General features: G+C 45.1%; 1 protein-coding gene across 14 annotated transcripts in view; it reads right to left on the bottom strand.

Annotated features, from left to right (window-relative positions):
• Positions 1-21,412, bottom strand: part of KCNMA1 (potassium calcium-activated channel subfamily M alpha 1) — a 746,792-nt gene that overhangs the window by 348,117 nt on the left and 377,263 nt on the right. For all 14 annotated transcript variants that reach the window (XR_012374213.1, XM_073878759.1, XM_073878761.1 and 11 more), the window contains exon 3: positions 12,766-12,827. Coding sequence is in view for 13 of the 14 variants with exons in the window: in XM_073878759.1 (XP_073734860.1) it covers positions 12,766-12,827 (62 nt within the window). In the remaining variant the exon portion in view is untranslated. The remainder of the gene's footprint in view (positions 1-12,765; positions 12,828-21,412) is intronic.

Raw genomic sequence — 21,412 nt, 5'->3', positions numbered from 1 at the left:
GCAGCAACACACATGAATCCACAAAACTGGCCAAGCAACGCGGGGTGGAAGAAGCTGGCAGACAAGGGTCGCTGACCTTCTGCCCCTACCCAGTGCTGCCAGGCCTGTCTGTCATGGTTCCCCTCACTCCTCTCAGGGGACTCTCCTTCTTCTGGAACACCAGTCACCCTGACTGCTTCCCCCCAGCCCACACCAATTAAACTGTCACAGTTGGCTGGCTTGGAGACAGGTGCAGGCAGGAAGAAATTTGAAAGAAGCAGGGAATTCAGGAGAGACAGGGCTTCTCTCCAGAAGCTGCTCTTCGGTTTTCTGTCAAACTGGTCTGCAGACGGGTCAGATGAGCCCACAGGCGTCCCCAGAGACTCTGCAGCCACAGGTGAGAGACTTAGCCTTCTGGAGAAGCGGTGGCTCCTTGCATCTGTTTGGGCACCCCAAAGCTGCCCAGGTCCTGGTGCTCCAGAGCTGGGCCTTGGATGGAATGATTTTGGCTGTGGATTATGTGCATCCTGAATCACAACCCGGGGAGGAAATTCTCCTCTAAATACAGGTGCTAAACCACAGGGTGGAAGAGAAGCAGAGAACAAAGCGTGCTTTGGCTCTGCCCTATGGGCTCGTCTCACCTTGCATACCACTTTCAGTGCTGCCTAGTATTAAAGCAATGGCCAGGAAGCCTAGGGGCCTCCCTTCCCTGGTTTCATTAGTATTGCCCCACCATTTTCAAGATGTCAAACGCAATGGGGGAAAGGGGTATGACTGCTCGAGATGAGAAAATGAGAAAATATGCCACAGAGAGCCTCACGCTTAGATGTGTTTTATAGACCAGGAGGGGAGGGTTCCCGGTCTCTCTTTAATCTTCCCAGCCCTCTGTCACATGATCTTCATGGCAGAAGAAACAGCAGTGCTTGAGCAGATGAACCCACCCTACAGAGCAGAAATCCTTAGCTTGGGCTCCATGGACCAACTTTAGGGTCCCCGGCAAGCAAAATTCCTACAGTATTCATCAAATTTCCAAAGGGGTGCGTGACCCACAAGGGAACCATCACCACGGCACATGGCAATCTATACATACTGCCTTCTCTAATTTTACTTGCTGTAGATACCAAGTCTTACTCATTCATGCCCCCTCACGTGAGTGCCCACAGACACGCAGCCACCAAATGCCCCCTCCTTGTCTACTCTCCAGCCTCACCAAGTACCCGGTAACAGATTGTGCTCCAAGGCACTGACAGGCTGCATGGCTGCCTGGAGCACATCTCAATTATTACTGCTGCTCTTTACAGACCTTGCCTTATCATTCCTGTTCATGCTATTATGAAGAGGGCAAAATACTTAATGCACTCCCCACCCTTCCTCCTGATGCTAGAGGAAAAGTGTGTACCAGGTAGGGTCATCTCATGACATCCATGTCCTTCACCTTTCTTTATACACAGTCCCTGAAGTTCCCTCTAAGGCATCAAGATCAACTGTGTCTCAAACTGGGCCATCGGTTCATTTTTGGATGGGAGGTAGGGGGAGGCAGAGAGGGAGAGGTGAAAATACCAGCTCTCAAAGGAAGAGACAGGGGCTCTCTGCCTGGGCATAAATAGGAACATGGATCGAATATCTTTAAGAAGGACAAGGGCCTTGGGCACCTGGGTGGCTCGGTCATTAAGCGTCTGCCTTTGGCTCAGGTCATGATCCCAGGGCCCTGGGATAAAGCCCCGCATCAGGCTCCCTGCTCAGTGGGAAGCCTGCTTCTCCCTCTCTCACTCCCCCTGCTTATCTTCCCTCTCTTGCTGTCTCTCTCTTTCTGTCAAATAAATAAATAAAAATCTTTAAAAATTAAAAAAAAAAAAAAAGGACAAGTGCCTTACAGTATATTCCAACATCTAATGGCCCTGGAGTCCTACCTACATTTTCTTCCTGAGAGTATCATGGTAAGTGAAAGGCAGTATAAGTATTTTCCATTTGGAAACCAGACTGATGAAGCAGTTCTACTGGAATTGGAGTTATCATAATGGAATGGCCATCTTTTTTGTAGCTCTGAAAATATCCGAGCTCTATATTCAGGCAAAGTCTAACAACACTACCTTAACATTAGCTGCCAAGTTTCCATGTAAAAAGTGAAAGATGAGGGAATGAAGATGTAGCTCAGACTTGGGACCATATGTAGGAAGAAAGGTCCAGAGATGCTTCCGATTTTGTTTTTAAAGGGGCCACAGCATAAGAATTTCATCAGTAAATGTTGAACCAAATGCTCAGCAAACTGCAAGCTTTAAGGTTGATTAAAAAAAAAAAAGATACAGCCAACGGGCGCCTGGGTGGCTCAGTTGGTTAAGTGTCTGCCTTCGGCTCAGGGTTCTGGGATCAAGTCCCACATCGGGCTCCCTGCTCAGCGGAGAGTCTGCTTCTCTGTCTCCCTCTAACCCCTCCCTGCTTGTGTTTTCTCTCTCTCTTGCTTGGTCTCTCAAATAAATAAATAAAATTTTTAGAAAAAATACAGCCAAGATTTATCTATGTTAACCCATGCTTTCATATCCACACATGCTAGAAATTAAACCACATTTCATATAATGTGTCCATTTAGACAAGTAAGCCAGAAGATAGTCTCTAATACTTATCAACACACATGCTTAGTATAATCAACTCAGTTTTGGTCATGTTAATACACCAGCAGAACAGACAGATTTGGGCCTCTTATAAAGAATCTGACAATTTAAGGGGGTTATGTTCACTTCCATTTATGTCCTGGAAAATACACTCTTGTGACTTAGCAACCATGTTTAAAAAGCTCTTGCAGTTCTTAAACAAACAGAGTGTATGTTTATGAGGTCCTAACGATGTTATTTTCAGGGATGACGTTGAGTTCATGATATGTAGCTTTAGGGATTTACAGTAAGTTGTGGGTGATTTATTGCCGTGACATACAATATTTGCCTAGAGAAAAGTGGACACTTACCTAAGCAGCATTTGCAAGTGTGTTAGATGGGAAACAAGCCAGAGCACCTGGAGACCAAGGACTCCTCACTTTGGAGAGGGAAGAGGCCCTTTCTGGGGGATGGAGAATCAAGAGTTAAGAAGATTTTCTGGCACTCAGAGAGCAGAGCTAATTCAAGACCAGCAAGAGAGACAGTTTAGAATAAAGATTGAAGACGGGAGGCCCAAATCTGGCCTGCAGAAGTGTTTTGTTTGGCCTGCAGAGTACTTTCAAAGATCTGGAGCTGTGGGCAGTATTTTAAAACTGGAGATTCCACATAAAGCCTGGTTTCCTCTCCTCTCTCTGAAACACAGGAAGATCAGGCCACACGGGCTTGCGCTCTGCTTGGGGACAATCAGCCGGAGCTGGGAAGCCACCTCAGGAGAGGCTTGAGCTCTCACCTCAAGCGTCTGGTCCTCACCAGATCTGTTTTCCTCCTTCCTAACGTTTGCCCACCCCCCGTCTCCTGGAGCTTACCAACATTGCTAGAGGGAATGGTATTTTTCACTGTGGTGCTCTCAGCAAACATATCCCCTAAACTGGCAAGGCTCATTTTCAGATAGAAGGATGGACAAAGCACATGTTTCTCTCTCAAATTCATCAGAAGATTATTGGGTTTTCTGAAAAACAAAAAACTGGACCTATCTACAGGTGCCCACTTTTTTTTTAAGCCTGGGCTGCTGATGTTCCTATTTTCCAAAGCCAAGTCAAAAGACATGGTTTGAAATGGAATGTTTATTTTTAATTTCCTCATCTGAAACAATTAGATGACACTGAGAGGGATGGGACATTAGGCCTCTGTCTCTGGGCTTGTTTTGTTATCTGTGAAAATTTCCAGATGGATGGGGCTGACAGGAAGGGAGGAAACAGGGCCAGCTTTCCATCAGGCATGGCAGATACAGTGCCTACGGCCCACCAGACTTCCAGCGACCTACAAAAACGCCTTAATTTTCATTTCTTTCAAATCAGAAGAAAAAAAATATAATAATAATGAATGTGTGATAACAAATCCAGCCCGGATTATATTCATCTTTATATGAATGCAGTCACAAAATGTAACTTTTAATATTCTGTACAGAGAAAGGGACCCAAGAAGGCACAAGGACCTACACCCATGAAAAGCACCATGTGACCCTCCAGGCAAACCCTGGTCTCCAGACAAACATGTCGTGACCATTTCGTCAGTAGCACCGCCTCCTTGGGCCATAACGTTCTTCCCTACCACATCCTGGGATGCTCTGCATTGGCAAGTTCATAGACAAGGCCCCTGAAAAACACACTACACCCTGACCTTGGTCTCAGAAAGGTGGAGTGGATGCCTTTCAGTCAGCCCACTTCTGGAAATTTCCAAAGAGAAGTTTCCAGAGATTTTCATCACGTGCAATTAGAGAACAGGTATTACCACCACCAGGGATGGTTTGCTTGTGTGTTTCTGTTATGCTACCCCTTGAAGCACCCTCAATCCTTTATCTCAGCAGCTCATGGCAAGGTAGGGCTTTGCTGCACTCAGCACACACCAAAAATACAAGTCAGAGGACATAGCACAAGCCATAATGAGAGGGCCCTCTGTGGATTCTTAGAATCAAGGAGAGAAGGAGTTTTCTACCTCCTCAACTCAAAACCTTCCCAGAGCCCAAACACTCCCAAGACCCAGCTGTCTCCTTGGCTTCTCTACCTTCAGCCCAGATCCTCTGCAATGCTCATATTAGAGAGTGATGATATACTGCCTAGTGAAATCTCACTTGTTATCTTGTTTTGTTACCTCATTTTTCCTATCTTTGTCTTTTTCCTATATTTATGCCCATTTTCTCTCTATTTCCTATATGATGGCTAGACTTCCTGACCTTTGCAAAAATATATATAATTTAAAAGTTTTAATGAAAAAGATCAGGTCTGACACATAGTATTTTCAATCCTCCATACCCAGCAGATGTCTCAGATGCCGTCAGTACTTGATAGGGATCTCTTGCCTGACTGATACCTTTAAGGGCACAGGTTCATGGCTCTCAGCTTCATCTCTGTTGTTATGATGAGACTGGTGGCCAACCCTCCCATGCTATGCTTCCCCATCAATCTAGAGTTGGGACAGGATTGTCCCCTACACACACACACACTCCCTTCTCCCAAATTCTATGAATAGTGACATGTGCATCAGAAAGTCCCAAGGGCATCTTTGCTGCAAGAAATTCTATTTTTAAGCCACAAATGACTCATCACTGACCAGGGTCTCCCCAAAGCTACGATTTATCAGGCTGGCAGGAAGAAAGACAGGGGGAATAAAAACAAAGTCAGAGGTCACATCTCCATTCTCATCTGCAGCCTGTAAAACCTATCATAAAGCTGTAATAGTCTACACCAAACCTCAGGACAAGCATGGTTATGTTAAGCATGAGCTTTGCCCTTGTGTTTGGATCAAACCATTCTGAGCGCTAACCTTGCTCTCCAGCTGGCTCCCACCCTGATCCCGTGCCAATCCTGCGTGCACATCTGACTGTGACTTTAGGTAAAGGACCAGTGCTGTGCATCAGGGAGAAGATCCAGCCCTCTTGCCCTAGAGACGCATGCTCATTGCAGAAGACAGGAACAACTACCTGAATCTTCAAGGAAATGCATTTTCTTCATTTTCACTGAAACAATCTTTCTTTTAAAGAAGCAAGAGGGCTGAAACAGTGTCAGATAATCCAAAGTTTTCTTTTGAAATTCTGGAGAGTGGTGAGAAGAGAAGAAATAATTCATTCTAATTTTGGGGAGGAGAGTAGATATGGATTTATAGACATAGTTATCAGATACTGTTTTCACAGGCAAACAAATGAGCCATTGGGCAAAATGTCCTCAAAAGTCAGGCATAACAAATTCCAGGGGAAAAAAATTTCCAAACAAAGCCAAACCAATGCATTCAGTCTTGTTAACCTTCCACAACACAGTTGAGCTCTTACCTCCCCCTCTGAAATAGTACAGGGAAAAAAAAAAAAAAAAAAAGGATCACAAAATCAAGGAATTCAGAGCCTCTTGCCCAGGGGGATGAAACAAAGGAATCCCAAGCGCCCACCTGGCATTATCTTTGTTCTTTTCCATGGCCCTAAAGTTGCCCCCATGATGACAGCCTGAAACTCCAAAATGGGCATAAAAACCACTATTTGCTTTGCTGTTCAATGGGTAATATTTGCCATCCCATCTTTGCTCACTTCGTATTTGGTAGAATGAACCCAAGGGATCAGGGAGAAAGGAGCCTGGACTGAAGAGAACTGCACTGGCTCTCACTCCGCCCCTGGCTAGCTGGGTGTCCTTGAGCAGGTCGCTTCACCTTCCTGTGGCAGGAGAGGATGCTGAGGCACAGGGGACAGTGGTACCAAGAAGACTCTGAAGTCTCTTCAAGTTCTGACATGTCATTCTCTCAAGTTACCTTTTGCGACAAACCTGGAAGGTCTAGACCTGTCTTCCCTCCCACTCCTAACATAGTCCCTGATTTTTTTCCAAGGAAATGCCAAAGATGAGCCAGTCCTTGATGCTTCTGGATGCTGTCACATGTGGTGTGCAATGAGAAATGAGGCAGGAAGCTGAGACCACCTTACCCAGATGGAAGGGGGAAGGACAAAGAGGCCTTACCCCCAGGCATATCCCATCCTCCATCTGTCTCCTCTACCAGGTTTGCACTCACCTGATTTAAAAAAAAAAAAAAAAAAAGGCATTCTGGAAAGCTAGATGAGGTAGAACAATTGAGTTAGGGTTGCTCCCATGTCAGAGAATCTAGTGTGGCCATTAAAAGTTAAATTCTGCAAGGGGACAAGGACTTCCCATTGGGAGTTATTTACAGACTCTTTGCCCTGAGGGTGCCTCCCCTCCCCACCCCTCTGTGGGTCCAGCTCCTTCACCATCTGACATTCTATTCTTTCAACAGCTGCTGGCTCTCCTGTTGTGCTCCCTTCACAGATGTGCAGTGCTGTTCTGAACATCCTGCCCTTGAACTTTCCCTACCCATAATTTTCCAAACCAAAGCCTGGCAATAAAAATATCAGTGAGGGATAGAGAAAATTGGGGGGAGTATGTAAAAAGGAAAAAAAAAAAGAATAGGGAGATGCTTTGCACACACAGTGACTTGTGTTGACTTCTTCAACAAAGGTTAAATGCACACCGTGACTCCTCAACAAGGACATCAAGGCGGAGAATGGTAGGGAATTTCTCAGCACACCACCTAGGAGGATCAAGTTCCATAAAGGAGCTGGGCACAGAGTAAGGTGGTGAGCTTCCTTCCCTATGCCATGGGCTCCCAGCTGTTCTTCCTGTGAGGCTGGGAGCGGGGGGCTGGGGGGAGGCTCTCTCATTCCCTGCTTTAGTGTGCCAAATGACAGGCACAGAGAATGAGGTAAGCATGGTGGGGGGAAGTGAAAGGTCTTTCTACTGGGAAAGAATCCCTTCAATGGGAGAAGCCCTCGAGAAACAATCAGTTTTCCTTGTTCTTTGCTAACTTGACCCTATCCCATCACCCAATGCTGCCATACCACTGAGATAAAAGAGAAACCATAATTTAGGAAGAAATGAACCAAGACGTAAACAGACATCAGACAGCTCACGTCCCACAGACCTCCCCCACGTGTCTCGCGTCCTAGGGAGGAAGCTGGGCTAGGACCCCCGTAGGCACCGCTGACTTGCAGACTTGGTGGCCCCAAAGGTAGGAAATGGGATGATGGAGAACAAAAGAGAAAATAGGACAGATGAGTCGGCTCAGGAGGCTAAGCTACTCCTCATTCTTGCAACTCCTCACTCAACCCATGGAGTCACTTCCACAGTCTGGAATGGTACTTCGAGACACCTGGAAGAGAGATGCCTTTAGACGTGTTGGGTTCGAATCCTGACTCCATGATGGACGAGCTACATGGTTTGGGACAAATGCTGCATCTTCAGCCTCCTCACCTGCACAGCAGGAAGGGCGGTCATACCCACACAATCAGGTTGTTGGGAGAACTAAGTGAGGTCGTGTGTGATGTGTATTGTAACGTGCTTAGCACCATACCTCACACAGTCTATGATCAGTGAATGTTAGTTCTCCCAGCCACCTGCCTGTCTCTTCCTTTCTGAGGAGAATTTCCTGGCTGGGGGACTAGAGGCCCGCCTGTGTGAACACTCAACGGGTAAGATCGCTGGGGATTGGCCAGTTCCACGAAAGCTCTGGGTATCCCCATCATATCAACGGTACCAGTTTTATTTTTGGAGACAATAGAAGCAATCTGGTCAATTTCTACTGCAAATCTTAAAGATAATCTTCCTTAACCATACCTAACCCTAAGCAATTTTACCGCATGGAAAATCTTCAGCGTAGAGGTCTCAAATGACCGAATGAATACAAGGATGAATGAGCCCATGAATACATATGTAAAATGTTAAATGAACGTTGAAGACCTGGGGAGGACCATTTTCACATCATAACACTGCCATTACCCTGGAAGCCAGCCCTTGGATGAGATGCTCTCCAAAATTTGTACTGCTCTTCCCTCCGCCTTCCTAATGTCCATATTCCCAAAGCAGCATCGCTGATATGGGAAGGCAAGAGCAAAGACTGGTGAAATCAGCAGGCGCCCCCACTGTGTGCCAGATAATTTTGGAGCAGATAAAGTCATTAAGGAAAATTTTAACAATGTATAACCTTTCAGCTTTACTCGGCTAACAGCAGGTAGCTTGCCTTGCAGAAGCATGAGCCTGCACTGAAGTCACCAGCAAGCAGGACTTGACCTTCATTTTCAGTATACGCAGTATTAAATATTCATAATCCACATAACTGTAGCATAAGAAGTAGCTGAGTTTAAACATGAATCAAAGGAATAAATATCTCCCCACAGGTGAGTCATCCTTTCCAAGAATGCCCCTGGAAAAAATGCAAATACCCAGGGCCTGGAGCCTCTGTCTTTTCCAACTTTCTCTTGAAATTCTAGAAGCAGCAGAAACTGCTGCATTATGCAACCCGTGAATCCTGCCCTCACACTGACATCGTTGGGTCTTTTTTTTTTTTTTTTTTAATCTATTAGAGAAGAATTACTGTTCCTATGTCAAAGAGAGGAAACAGACAGGGATGGAACTAGCAATGGTGACATTATCACCCACAGGGTGTCTGGGGCACTTTTGAGTCGGTTGTACAATTTTTAAAAAATCTTTGCTTCACAGAGTATCAGAGCATGTGGGAGGAAAGGGTCGGCATAGAGATCAAGAGACATCAGAATTAGGAGCTGGAGTGGCATATGCTTTAAATTGGGCAGAACACCTTTAAAAAGAATGAAAAAGAAACAGAGTTCTTTTGGGCAATATCTGTGTCGTGTGGCTAATTTAATATCTTTTGAGAGATGGGGTTACTGTGTTTGGAGGGCTTAACGCTTCTCTGTGTCTGTAAGGAATTGACACTTGTGTCTATCCAAAGACTTGGAAGAACAACTCCCTCTGCTTGGGTATTTCTAGAGAGTCTACCGCTGGGATGATGAAGCGTAATTTTAACACAGTTTAATGTAATTCTCTTTGGCTTTCAACTCCAGGAGCTCTGAGCACAATCTGTCTTAGCTAGATAGCAATCACTCGAGGCTGCGCAAGTGATTCTTCTGTGGCGATCACTCTAGGAAAATTAAGACCCAAAGAAGGGCTCCTCAAATCCTTGAATGAAAAAGAGCTGCTCAGGGACCTATCTTGGCCTAACAACAGGAAAGGAAAGATGTGTAGGAGAGGCTCTTTGGAAATGACTTACCCACTGCCTCTTGATAGTACAATAAGCTTGGAAAGGTTAACAAGATCAGAGAGCCACCAATTATGACACGTATCTGAACTGTCTTCCCAACCTGCTGCCACAAGGAAAGGGAATAACCAAACCACCCAGCCTGCCAGCCCATTCGCACAACCTGAATCGACCTGCCTGACACTGAGCCAGCAGGGCAGACCACCAGAGCATATTTCATATATTAGTCTGCCTCTTCAAGGGGCTGGGTGCAGAGAACCTTACATCTTGAACTTGTGCTGCTGGAGCCTTCCCCACCATTGTTGGGGAGGCCAGCTCTGATTAAAATTCACTGAGACAAGCCACCTCACAACAGTGTCTGCCCAATTAAGCTCATGCAAAGGGAAAGCCTGTAGATTTATTTATTGACTGATATTCCATTTATTGACTGATATATTCGAAGGGCATAAATGCTAACAAAAATTGGTCTGAAGAATACTAGGTTTTTCCAGGGAGATAATATAGTGTAACTTCCCAAGAGAAGTTTAAAGCTCTCTTTCTGAGATGCCCAAATGGCCAGCCAAACCACCAGTGTGTCCAACCGATGAGAGTTTGAATGGGAAGATGGATTTGAAGAATTTACATTCAGCCTTCTCACACATTTTCCATTTGCACCTTATATGTGGATAGAATTTAATTTTCTCTTGTTTACTCTGCTTGATTACAATGTCTCATATGTTCTTTTTTTATTCCTGGGAATCTATGGACTTGCCGTAAAGGTTACTTTACAGATTCTACTTCTTCCTCTTACTTAATGTGAGCATGCTTCGCGACTACCCCCAGGAAGATGGAAGACTCCTTGGTATTGGCTGTGCGGATCAGGTGGCCCGCAGGACAGAACCTTGGGAGATGGCTACAACCAAACGCAGTACTGCAAATGAGAAGTGGAAGGGCTGACAGAAATAAACGTAAGGTCTTCTTATAAACCAAGTCTCGCTTTGCCAAACCACAGAGGTCAGTCACAGAGAAGAAAGACTAAGGCTAGGACAGTCCCCAGGGAGAATGGGGACAAGCTTGGTTCCAAGATTATTGGCATTTTTGCTGAGAAAAGTGGAAAATAGGACTGACTGCCCATCTTTGGAATAGACTCTTTGCAAGTCCATAAAAGAAACCACAGCCAGAGAGGGCTCCCAATGCTGGCTTTCCCAAGACTTAGGAAAATCATAACAAAACCCAAAGGACACTGCGGTGCTGCAGGGCATACAGGGAAGGGGCTCTTCGCCTTGGGGAATTCCATTCCTTTCCATCCTCAGGTAGAGCCGAGAACACCAGAATCTGCAGAACAAAAGACTACCTCTCAGTAGACACTGTAAAAAAGGACACAATTCAAATCCATCTAACAAGAGCATTTTATTTCTGAGAAATACAGAGGGGCAGAAAGGGCGGGGAAGGGAAAGAAGATGCCGAGGCATCTCTCCTAACCAATCACCACACTCACCTCCATGTAAGGGTTTGCTCTGTCTGGGGCACACATACTACATGCCCAAACCCATTTCCTGAGCCTGGCATGGAAGTTGACAGGGTATGCACCCCCTGACACGTGAGAACACTCCTCACTCCTGGGAAGAGAACGGAGAAGTAAGACCAGGGCTTTAGAAGATCTTTGGTTCAATTCAAATATGATCCAGAATCATTAAGGGTAGATATTTAAAAGAGGCTTACCTTCAATGACATACCAGTTGGAGTTTTCCAGACTTAAACAGCCCTTCTCTTTCTTGGCCAGGAAGAGCTGATGGAGGGAGCATGTAGAATCTTGTCTCCTGGAGGGCTCTGAAAGGACCCTCCACCTGAGGCAGATGAGGGCAGTCCAGCCTTGTGCATGAGGTCAGGCTGAAGGATCTCTGATATTCTCAGACTTGGCTGATTCCCAGAGGTAAGTGATTAAAGGGATGCTTTCTTTATTTTCCCTGACATGGCATTTTGGCCTCAGCACCCAATTGCACAAAATCCTTTGGATGGTGACCAGATGCCTCTGAGAAATTCAGAATTTAGGCGTGCATGAAATTACTACCATCCTGAGCCACAGAAAAAGAGCACTAAGCTCAGAATTCAGGCACACCAGGGTCTGTGCCAACAAGGACACAAAGCAGGTTCCTGGAATCAAACTCTAGTAGGCTGCCATACCAGGGATAGAGTTTAAAGAGGTGAAAACACTCTCACAGTGGACAATGCAGGCACAGAGTTCAAGTTCATGTCACCACAGAAAGGCGCATCAGGCCAGCTCGGCTCCAGCTTCCCAGACGCTGTCAGCCTCAAGCTTGCAGTAGAATAGTTGGAACAAATGAGGTACCCTGGGGGGACACCTGCAGGAACCCGGGCAGAGTGGGCCACCACCTAACAGCTCTGCTCAGTGACCTCTTCTGCCTCCTATAAAGTCTTAAACTCTATCACAAGACCCCACCTCAGGCTCACCCTAGAGTACCAGGTCACTCAGGCCGCACCCCAGGGGTCTGCATGAATGTCCGCTCTAGGAAATCCTAGATGGCCGCAGGCCTCCGCCTCTGGGAGTCGCCATGAACTCCTCCATCCCTTCTGTTACCTTCACAAGTCGAGAAGCACCAACGAGCAATGCTCCCACGGAATATTCTGCTTGATAGCGGCAAAGGAGAGAGCCATGCTTCTTAATCTGAACTCCAATAAGATTAAAGCATCAGAAACCCCAATGAGATGAGGACCTTACACCCATGGCAAGAATGGCTCAGGCCCTCGTTGGCTGGACACTTGTAACCGTCCCAGTGGTTGGACACTCATAGCAAAGCCCTCTTAACCTCTCGACATCTTTAGTGTAAATACTTCAACAGGACACAGCTATTTCAAAATAAATAATACCCAGCAAAAAGGCTTACCATCAGGTACCTCTCCCTCCCTCTTGTGCCAGCAGAATCAAAGTAACCTTCCTTGTGTAAGCTTATTTTCCCCTTCAGAAAACCAGCACAGGGTTGCCCTGCCTTCCTCTGACGGCCTTCTAAATTTTGGTGTTAAAGTAAATCAACTGATCAGTGCAGAGGCTCATGATTGTTTTAGCAAAGAGGGCAAGACAACGTATTTGAATACTCACTTTGACGAATCTATGAAGTATATTACAAGTGCACCAATGCTGAGAGCAAAGACTAAGACAACCTGCAAAAGAAGAGGAATATGTCATCACTTAAGAGCCAACACCCGGAAGCTTTGTGTTTGGTTTTTGGGTTTTTTTAATTTTATTTTATTATGTTATGTTAATCACCATACATTACATCATTAGTTTTTGATGTAGTGTTCCATGATTCATTGTTGGTGCATAACACCCAGTGCTCCACGCAGAACATGCCCTCCCTAATACCCATCACCAGGCTAACCCATCCCCCCACCCTCCTCCCCTCTAGAACCCTCAGTTCGTTTCTCAGAGTCCACAGTCTCTCATGGTTCGTCTCCCCCTCCGATTTTTTTGACACATGCGGCAGCAGCTGGGAAGCAGGGTTCCGACTGCTTTCTGGGACCAGCTTGGGAATCTCAGCCCCCTGGAGGTCCCCACAGGATGCCCTGATGTGGCCTCCGCACCTTGCAGTGGGCAGCAACCTCAGTGCTGGCCAACAGGGGTCAGGGCAGACTCTTGTATCTGTGGCGCTGGGTCCCATCTTGCCCTGTCGCCAACCGGGTCTAGCTTCTCCGCAACTGAAGTCAGCACTCTCCAGTGGGAAGGGCAGGTAAACACTTAGGGTAATACAATGGGTCGTATTATGTGCAACCTCCACCCAGAGGAAGTGTCATCTAGATTCGAACATTTTCGTCAATCCCTGTAAGACCCCTCACATCCATGAACAGTTAATCCCTGCTCCTGCCCCCAGTCCTAGGCAACCCCTGATTTACTTCCTGTCTCCAGGCAAGAACCATCAGTTTGAAAAGCACAAATTTGCTGCTTGTACAAATGTGTGTGTGTGTGCACGTGCGCACGTGTGTGCCTGTGTAGTTACAACACTTCTCAAGTATTCTGGAAATGGTTTAGGTGAGGAAAGCCAAATTCGGTAATACATGAGAGCCAGCTACACGAGAATCCTAGTTCATCTTTACACTCTTCACTCAAAATTAATCACCACTGATATAAAAGACAGTCTGGCATATCCTCCAAAGGACACCTGTCACACTGAAGCCCATCCAGTGCATATGTCGCAGCTGAGGCTGACACCGACACTCTCCATTCTAGTTTGTTTATTTAGGCTTTCACAGAGGAGACCAGTAGGGCAACTAAATGGATGCTAATAAGAAAGATGAGAAGATTGGAAACAAAAGTAAACACGACCACCAAACACACCACCAACAAATACCTTTCAGACACGCTAATATCTGAAAGGGACTTGGGATGAAAAGAAGTGTCAGTCTCCTCAGAGTTTCTACATATCGCCATCCCTCTGACATCAGCTGGCGGAGAGAGATGAATCCCAATTTATGTAATGACTGGGCACGGTCAAGCCGTGTGTGTGTGTGTGTGTGTGTGTGTGTGTGTGAGTGAGAGAGACAGAGAGAGAGAAAGGATCACACACACATATCTGTATTGTGTGTGTGCACCACAGTGGTGGAGGGGAAATGAAATCTGCATACGGTATTCACTGAAAACATTGCAGAACCCCATGGAGCTACTGGACAGACGGCCGACCACACAGTAAACAGTGACAGTGACAAACAGCCCGACATTGTGGAAGGAAGACACAGCCTCATAGCACCTAACAAACTAGCCTTATGAAAGGAAGTGGTAAAACAGTATACCACTGGGGCTTATTTAATTCTTCCATTTTGTCTTAAAAACTAAACCACGCTGCAGCTGAATCCAAGGTAACACTGCAGTCTGCTGGCAATCACCATCTCTTCGGTGCTAATCCCCTTGGCAGGCTCACCCCAGGCTCTCCCCTCACACTCACTCATTCATTCTTTGCAAAGTCATCCACAAAAACAAACAGAAACATAAACAAGCCTTGGCTTTTCCCTGTATTATCTGAATGAGGCAGCAAAACAAATAGCTTAAGATTAATTTTGATCTGGTTGCTATTTCTGAGACATAAGCAGTTAGATCCTGGCCCCGACCTCATTCTCAAAATGCTGCAAAGAGAAGGGGCGTGGCCAGGACACAGGGGAAGAACCTCTTCTTCATTCATAAACAGCTGACCAAAGACTAATCTCTGTGTGGGTGTGTGTGTGTGTGTGTGTGTGTGTGTGTGTTGAGCTTTGGTCCAAGCTGGCTATACCGGCCAATGAAGGGAAGGGAGGGCAGGGATGCAGGGGAGAGGGGAGGAAAGAGGATAGAAATCCTTGCAAATGGCATCTACATCATTATGAAACAAACTCAGAATCTAAGCTCTCCTGCAATGGTGAGGATTTCCCAGCACTGGGTGGCCAGACGAAGTAGCTGACACTAATTTGTCCCAGCTGCCTTCACTCGGCCTCTGTGACGGGGAATAATGTGCAGCTTATTTAAGCAAATCAGCCAGTGACAGGAGGGGAGGACTCCTGCTAGCTTCTTAAGATGCAAACTCAAATATCAGCATCTCTCTGACAGGGCAAGGGAGGGAAGAAATCCAAGAGGAAAATGACCTCCAAGAGCTGAAGATCCTGATGAGTGAACCTGTTCTTGGGTCCCCATGTTCGGCCGGAAGGCTTGCTCTTGAGGAGGTACAGGGTGCCCAAACTGTTCCACCCACCGGCCTCCAGGGCTGAATGATCAATGGGGAGGGGACCAGCTCCTCAGGATTAAGGCAACTGTGCATGTGCTTTTTAAAACTTGCTAAATGGCTCTTTATCATGTCAGGCTTGATTACATTGTCAACCTGGATCCAGGTGCTGCACAAAATGAATCAACCCTTTGGATTATGCCATGAAAATAGGAATCCAACGGACTCATCTTCTACGGGGCCCTGGCAAAGGACTAGCAAGTGCTCACTCTCTCTCCATCTCTTCTCTCTCTCTCTCTAATAAATCCCCCACTGTCTGAGAAATCTTCTCTAAATATGAAAAAATTCAGTCCAACTATACAAAATGGTTAGATTTTTAGCCTAAATGCTAATGGTTATGTTATAGAGCACCCCCAAATAATTATCTAAGTACTTATTTCACATCTGCTATACTTAAAGCCCTAGGAAAAATGGAAAAAGTCTACTTGGAGTCATGAAATATACTTCTTTGTGGAGTAATCCTTACATAGTAATCAATGTTATGTTATGCAATTAGTGCTCAATTGTATGGCATAGGTATAGTCAATCTGTAATAAGGTATTGACTAGGTAGAGATACAAATGGGAGAAGAAGTTGGGGATGGGCAGGAACCATAGAGGCTCTTGTCTCAATATGCTCTTTGTTCTCAAAGTGTCCCTTCTTCCTACCTGTAATGGCTACTCCTTCCTTCAGTAAGGTGGAAGCCAATGGGAGTCCTTCCATATGCCTTGATAGTCCCAGGGATAAAAGGCACTGAATCCCAAGGGACATGGTAAAATGCGGCCAAGAGAAGCAGAATACCCAGGATGCAGAAACGCTAGCCCTCCAGCAGCGGGGTCACAGAAGACCCCTTACAATAACCAAGCACTCTACAAAGCACGGTCGCAAACAAGACCTTGCAAACACAGTCTGACATATGGGACAGTATGAGCGTTCCCTCTCGCAGCACACTGTGTGCTGACCTCTGCCAGAGCCTTTCTAGCTTTTCACAGGCTGGGGTCACCACCAAATCACTGCGGCTACCTGGGACGGTGTGAACTGCCATATTCTTAGCTTGACTGAAAATACCTACAAGCTATGTGGTGATACCAAGTACCGAGCGATATTTACAGAGATGCCAGATACTAACAAAAGTGATTTGATTCATGTCATTGAGACAAGGGTACTCTTGAGTTATCTGTTCTCAGAAATGCAAGATCAAACACAACATGCGTTTGCACAGAAGAACGCCAGGAACACAGACCCACAGACACACACACTGCATTAAAACAAACAAACAAACAACTCTGTCCATAACACTTGGCACCAGGAGCCTGACGGTAAGTGGAGAACAGAGAGGGGGAGATCCACAGATATTTTCATGATGGACATTCCAGCAGGCCCTGAAGATCTCTCAAACATCTCAGAAAGTTCATAAAAATGGAAAGCAAGATGGCAAAGAACAGAATATCCCCCATCAGGTCACTGAAGATCTTCAAGGAAAGGACAGTCCCAGTGAGATGAACACAGAATGAATGAATCAGGAAGGTGGGCTCTTAGACACGCTGCCTGTTCTAGAAACTGGTTTCAAGCTGTTGAGTTCGACCCAAGTGCTTTCAACAGACACAAGTCACGAGTCTGTGAGGGCCTCCAGACACTGATTGGAGCAGAGGCTCAGAAAGGCAGCTCCCCCCACAATCCCATCACTTGAGTGGCACTTCTTAAAAAACAGAGATGCCCTCATCCTGCCCTGGAACCAGAGAATGGCCAGCTGGGAGGACGGGGAAGCTGGGCACCTCTATTTTTCACAAGCTCCTCCAGTGAATCTGATATATGGCCAAGAATGGGAGTCACTGAATTAGAGCCATTAGGGGAAACCACTTAGCTCAAGTCAGAGATTAATTTACAAATGTCGCCTTAACAATTAGCCCATTAGAACATATGTATAAGGCCTGCAGGCTTTGAGCATCGTGCTAGCAGGACTCTAGAAAGTAGAGAGGAGGATGAATTAATTCTCTCCTGAGCAGGTTATATATACATTCTGCTCAGCTCACAGCAAAACAAATGACCCTAATTAATGATTCCGCATGTTTGATTGGGGCCTAGCCAGCTACTGGCAGCAGCGACCCCTCCGAAAATGGACTACTTTCTACATATAATCCCAAAGGCACATCACTATTTTTTTTATTGAGGTATAATTTATATACAATAAAATTCACTATATAAAAACAATGGACATGAGAACTCCCAAGGCAAAACAATGTGGGGACGTTTTGTTTATGAGTGATAACATCATTCCACCATCCAAATTAAAATGTTTGGTCTGAATTTAACAACTCCAACAGACATTTATTGAACTCCTACGTGCAAAGCCCAGAGGGAGAGAGAAGGAAATAGAAAACGAACAAAGCAAAGTCAGGCCTGGTCTTTGCCCTCAACAAGCATGGAATCCAGAATTTGAAATTACTCAGGAGTCCCCTTTGGCTTTGATAAACGCCACACATATGAACAGACACTTCTGGGATGTCCAAGGAAGGAGAGGACCCAGAAGTAACACCACCACCACCACAGACCCCCAAAGTGGAAGGGGAAGGGGAGGATGGAAATCCCAGGGAGAAGAAAGGAAATCCCTCACACCCCTGCTCCACCTGTCTGCTGCAGGGCAGGGCAGGCACTAGGCGCATCGGCAGAGAGACTCGTGGCAGAGGGGGCATGGGCCCGCCTGGGTTTGAATCCCGACTCTGCTCCAGTAAGCAGTACGCTCTTGAGCACATCCCTTCCCACCTCCAGGACTCCATTTCCTGATCTGTGAAATGGGGCGTTGGAATAGATGAGCATCAGATCAGGACCTCGGTAAGTTATGGCCCAAGACAAAAGAATTCAGAACTTTTGGCTTGAGAAGGCAGCGCTCTTTGATGCCAAGGGGATACCATTTTGCATAATTGTAATTCAGCATGATGGCCGTTATGCTTGTCACTAATCTGTGTCAGAAGGGCTTGTTTCTTTCAGATAATCATAAGCAGGAATCCTATGGACACTCGGATTCATAGTCTCCTGTGTCCTGTAGCACAATCAATTGCTCATTGCAGCCTGCCATCCCACAAAACTACAACGCAACCTAGAGGGGTCGCTGACTGGCCCTCTCCTGGCTCTGTGCCTCATTCTGTTCTTGCTATAGGGAATTGTGTGTGTGTGTGGTGGGGCGGGGGGTCTCACTCAGTCTCCTTTCCTCCTGCCTCTGTGAATCTTTGAGAAACCCACGTTTCTGTAGGTTTTGCCCAGAGAAGCTCACAGTCTAAGTATCAGTGTTTTCTTAAGGGGAAAAATAGGAAAGATATTTTTTTTCTTCCCAATCTGGCCAGTATATTAATGTTTTCCTCACCCTTCAACTACTCTCAGTAGAAGACATAGTCTTGCTACCAAGAAAGGTATTTTTGTTATCCTAAATAACAAAAGATTTGTAAAATATAAAACCAATATTTTGACAGTGCCATTTAAACATCCAAAGGTCCCCTAAGTTTCCAAAATAACATTCTGGCACATTACTTTTGACTTACGAAGTGCTTACACAAAAATGCTGCAAGTTGATTCACTGAAAGTCAAGACTCCAAACAACGGTTTAAGTACAGATGTATTCAAGATGAAAGAAAGGAAGAATAAAGAAGTGTTTCAGTAGTCAGTATTTAGAATTATAAAATACATGGGACTTCCAGATAAGAGTAAAATTGTGCTTTATTCAAATGCCAGCATCAGGGAGAGTAGAAAGGGTAAGGATTCAGTTGGATGGCAGGAGCCTCAAGAGAAAAGGTTTTGTACCAAGATGGAAGAGGCTATGGAGTCCCAGAGTGTCCAGGAGTCCCTGGGCTATCAAGAAACAAGCCACCTATGGAGAAGTGAGGGAAACCATGTCTCAATGAAAGACAGGTTCAGTTATAAGGTGATAGATATCAGGAGTGCTATATGAAGAAGCTGAGAATTTAAATTAGGATCAGGACTGGGAATGTGTGAAGACAAAGTAAGTACATGTCGTAAGGAAGTGAGGCACAAAATAATGTAAATATAAATGTATAAGTAATGCATGAATACACGCACACACACACTGCAAGGGACCCAGAGATAAACTGATACTTCACTAATTAATCACAAATACTGGGTCTCTATCAATATTTATTAACCAACTACATTCCTAGCATGTGTCTCTGTCCATTTCCAAATGAGGTAATTTCAAAATGACTATAGATAAAAACAAAGCCCTGGAAAATAATAGGGTTCCTTCTTAATGTAAGCTACTAAGAACAATTTTATTGTAAATCACACATCTGCTGGCAAATAGACAAATTAAGCACAATAATGAGCTTTTTACAAAGGGCAGAGGAGAGTTTGACTAATATGGAATAGATATAAAGGATCCTTGTCTCTCTCTTTTTTTTTTTTTATTTTCCCCAAAGAAGAATTGGGGGCATAATTATACATCAGTTGCCCAATCTCTTCCCTCCTGAGGGACCATGTTGATATAACACCGAGGCACAAGTTGTGTGGAATTTCTGCAGGTCAGTGTTTCCCTACTGCCATGCAGATGTCAACAGTGTTACATCTTGGGTTTTGGTGACATGCTCATTTAATTTTGCACAACACAAAAATGCAGAAGAGTTAAATGTGCTCCTCTAAAGGCCTCAATTTATTATAACTAAAAACAAGAAACTGAAATAGATGGAAAGCAATTGTAACACTGAGTAAGAAAACTTTCCCTAAAACCTGTGACCTGCCTGAGAATCAAGGTTTAATGACACTGAAATCTTCTATCATGGCATCATAAAACTTAAAAGGCTGATTTTCCCATATTTTTACCAACAGCATTAAACTGGTGCATTGGCAGGCAAGATAAAAGCCTTCCATTCTAGGACTAAAGTTTGAGAGACCTTTCATGTCTAATTACTGAAAAATCCAGGGGAAAAATTTCCATCTGCCGGTAGAGCTCCCAAGTTTGCAGCCAATGAGCTTTTGGGGAAATTGTGGGGCTTAACTGCATGTGGGTCTGGCCAACTGGATTTTTAATTTAATTAGATTCATAAGATGAGAAAACTTCTGTAGAACTGTCCAGTCACCAGTTGCCACTTACCATGACCAAGGACTAAATTTATGGCCATCTTTACCCTCCTTCTCAAACTTTGCCATTCGTATAGTATATTGAAGGCAAAAATGGAAGTGAAAGCAGGGACTCAAACAGATACTTGTACACCCAAGTTCATAAGCAGCTTTGGAGGCAACCCACGTATCCAGTGATAGACGAACAGATAAACAAAATGTGGTCTATATGTACAATGGAATACTAGCCTTCAAAAGGAAAAAAATTCTGATACATGCTACCACACGGGTGAACCTTGGCGATGTTATGTTAAGTAAAACAAGCCAGACACCAAAGGACCATTATGCATGGTTTCACTTGCATGCAGAACCTTGAGAAGTCAAGTTCACAGAGACACAAAGTAAAATGGTGGTAGCCAGGGCCTGGGGGGAGGCCAGAATAGGGGATTATTGTTTAATATGTATAGAGTTTCTGTTTAGATTGATCAAAAAGTTCTGGAGATGGATAGCAGTGATGGTTGTACAATACTGTGAATGTACTTAAGCTACTGAACTATATACTTACAGATGGCTAAAATGGCAAATCTTACATGAAGCTAATCACAATAAAAAAATAGAAGGAAAATTCTGAGAATCTGCAAGCAGAATCTAACAGTGTATTCAAACTTCAAAACTCAAACATAATCATCTTTCCAGAGGGATACTAGTATCTCTCCTCTCAATGGCAGTGGGAACCTCTAAGAAACTTATATTACATACAGGTGACTCTTGCCTCTCTGGCATGTTCGATCTTATTCCCCAGTAAGCTGGAATTTCCCCCTTGGTTCCAGAATCTATCCCCTATTTAACCACAGAGAACTTACGTGGGTCCTCGCCTTCCCCTCCCACCTTCAGCCTCATCTATTACTGATACATGAAGAAGACTATGAATTTCTCAGGGACTAGGGTTTCCTTTTTTGT

This window comes from Callorhinus ursinus, unplaced genomic scaffold (genome assembly GCF_003265705.2).
Source record: "Callorhinus ursinus isolate GAN/ISIS: 27379988/994484 unplaced genomic scaffold, GSC_fseal_2.0 scaffold31, whole genome shotgun sequence".
Lineage (NCBI taxonomy): Eukaryota > Metazoa > Chordata > Mammalia > Carnivora > Otariidae > Callorhinus > Callorhinus ursinus.
The sequence above is the reverse complement of the archived record's forward strand: the minus strand, read 5'-3'. Positions and strand labels throughout refer to the sequence as shown.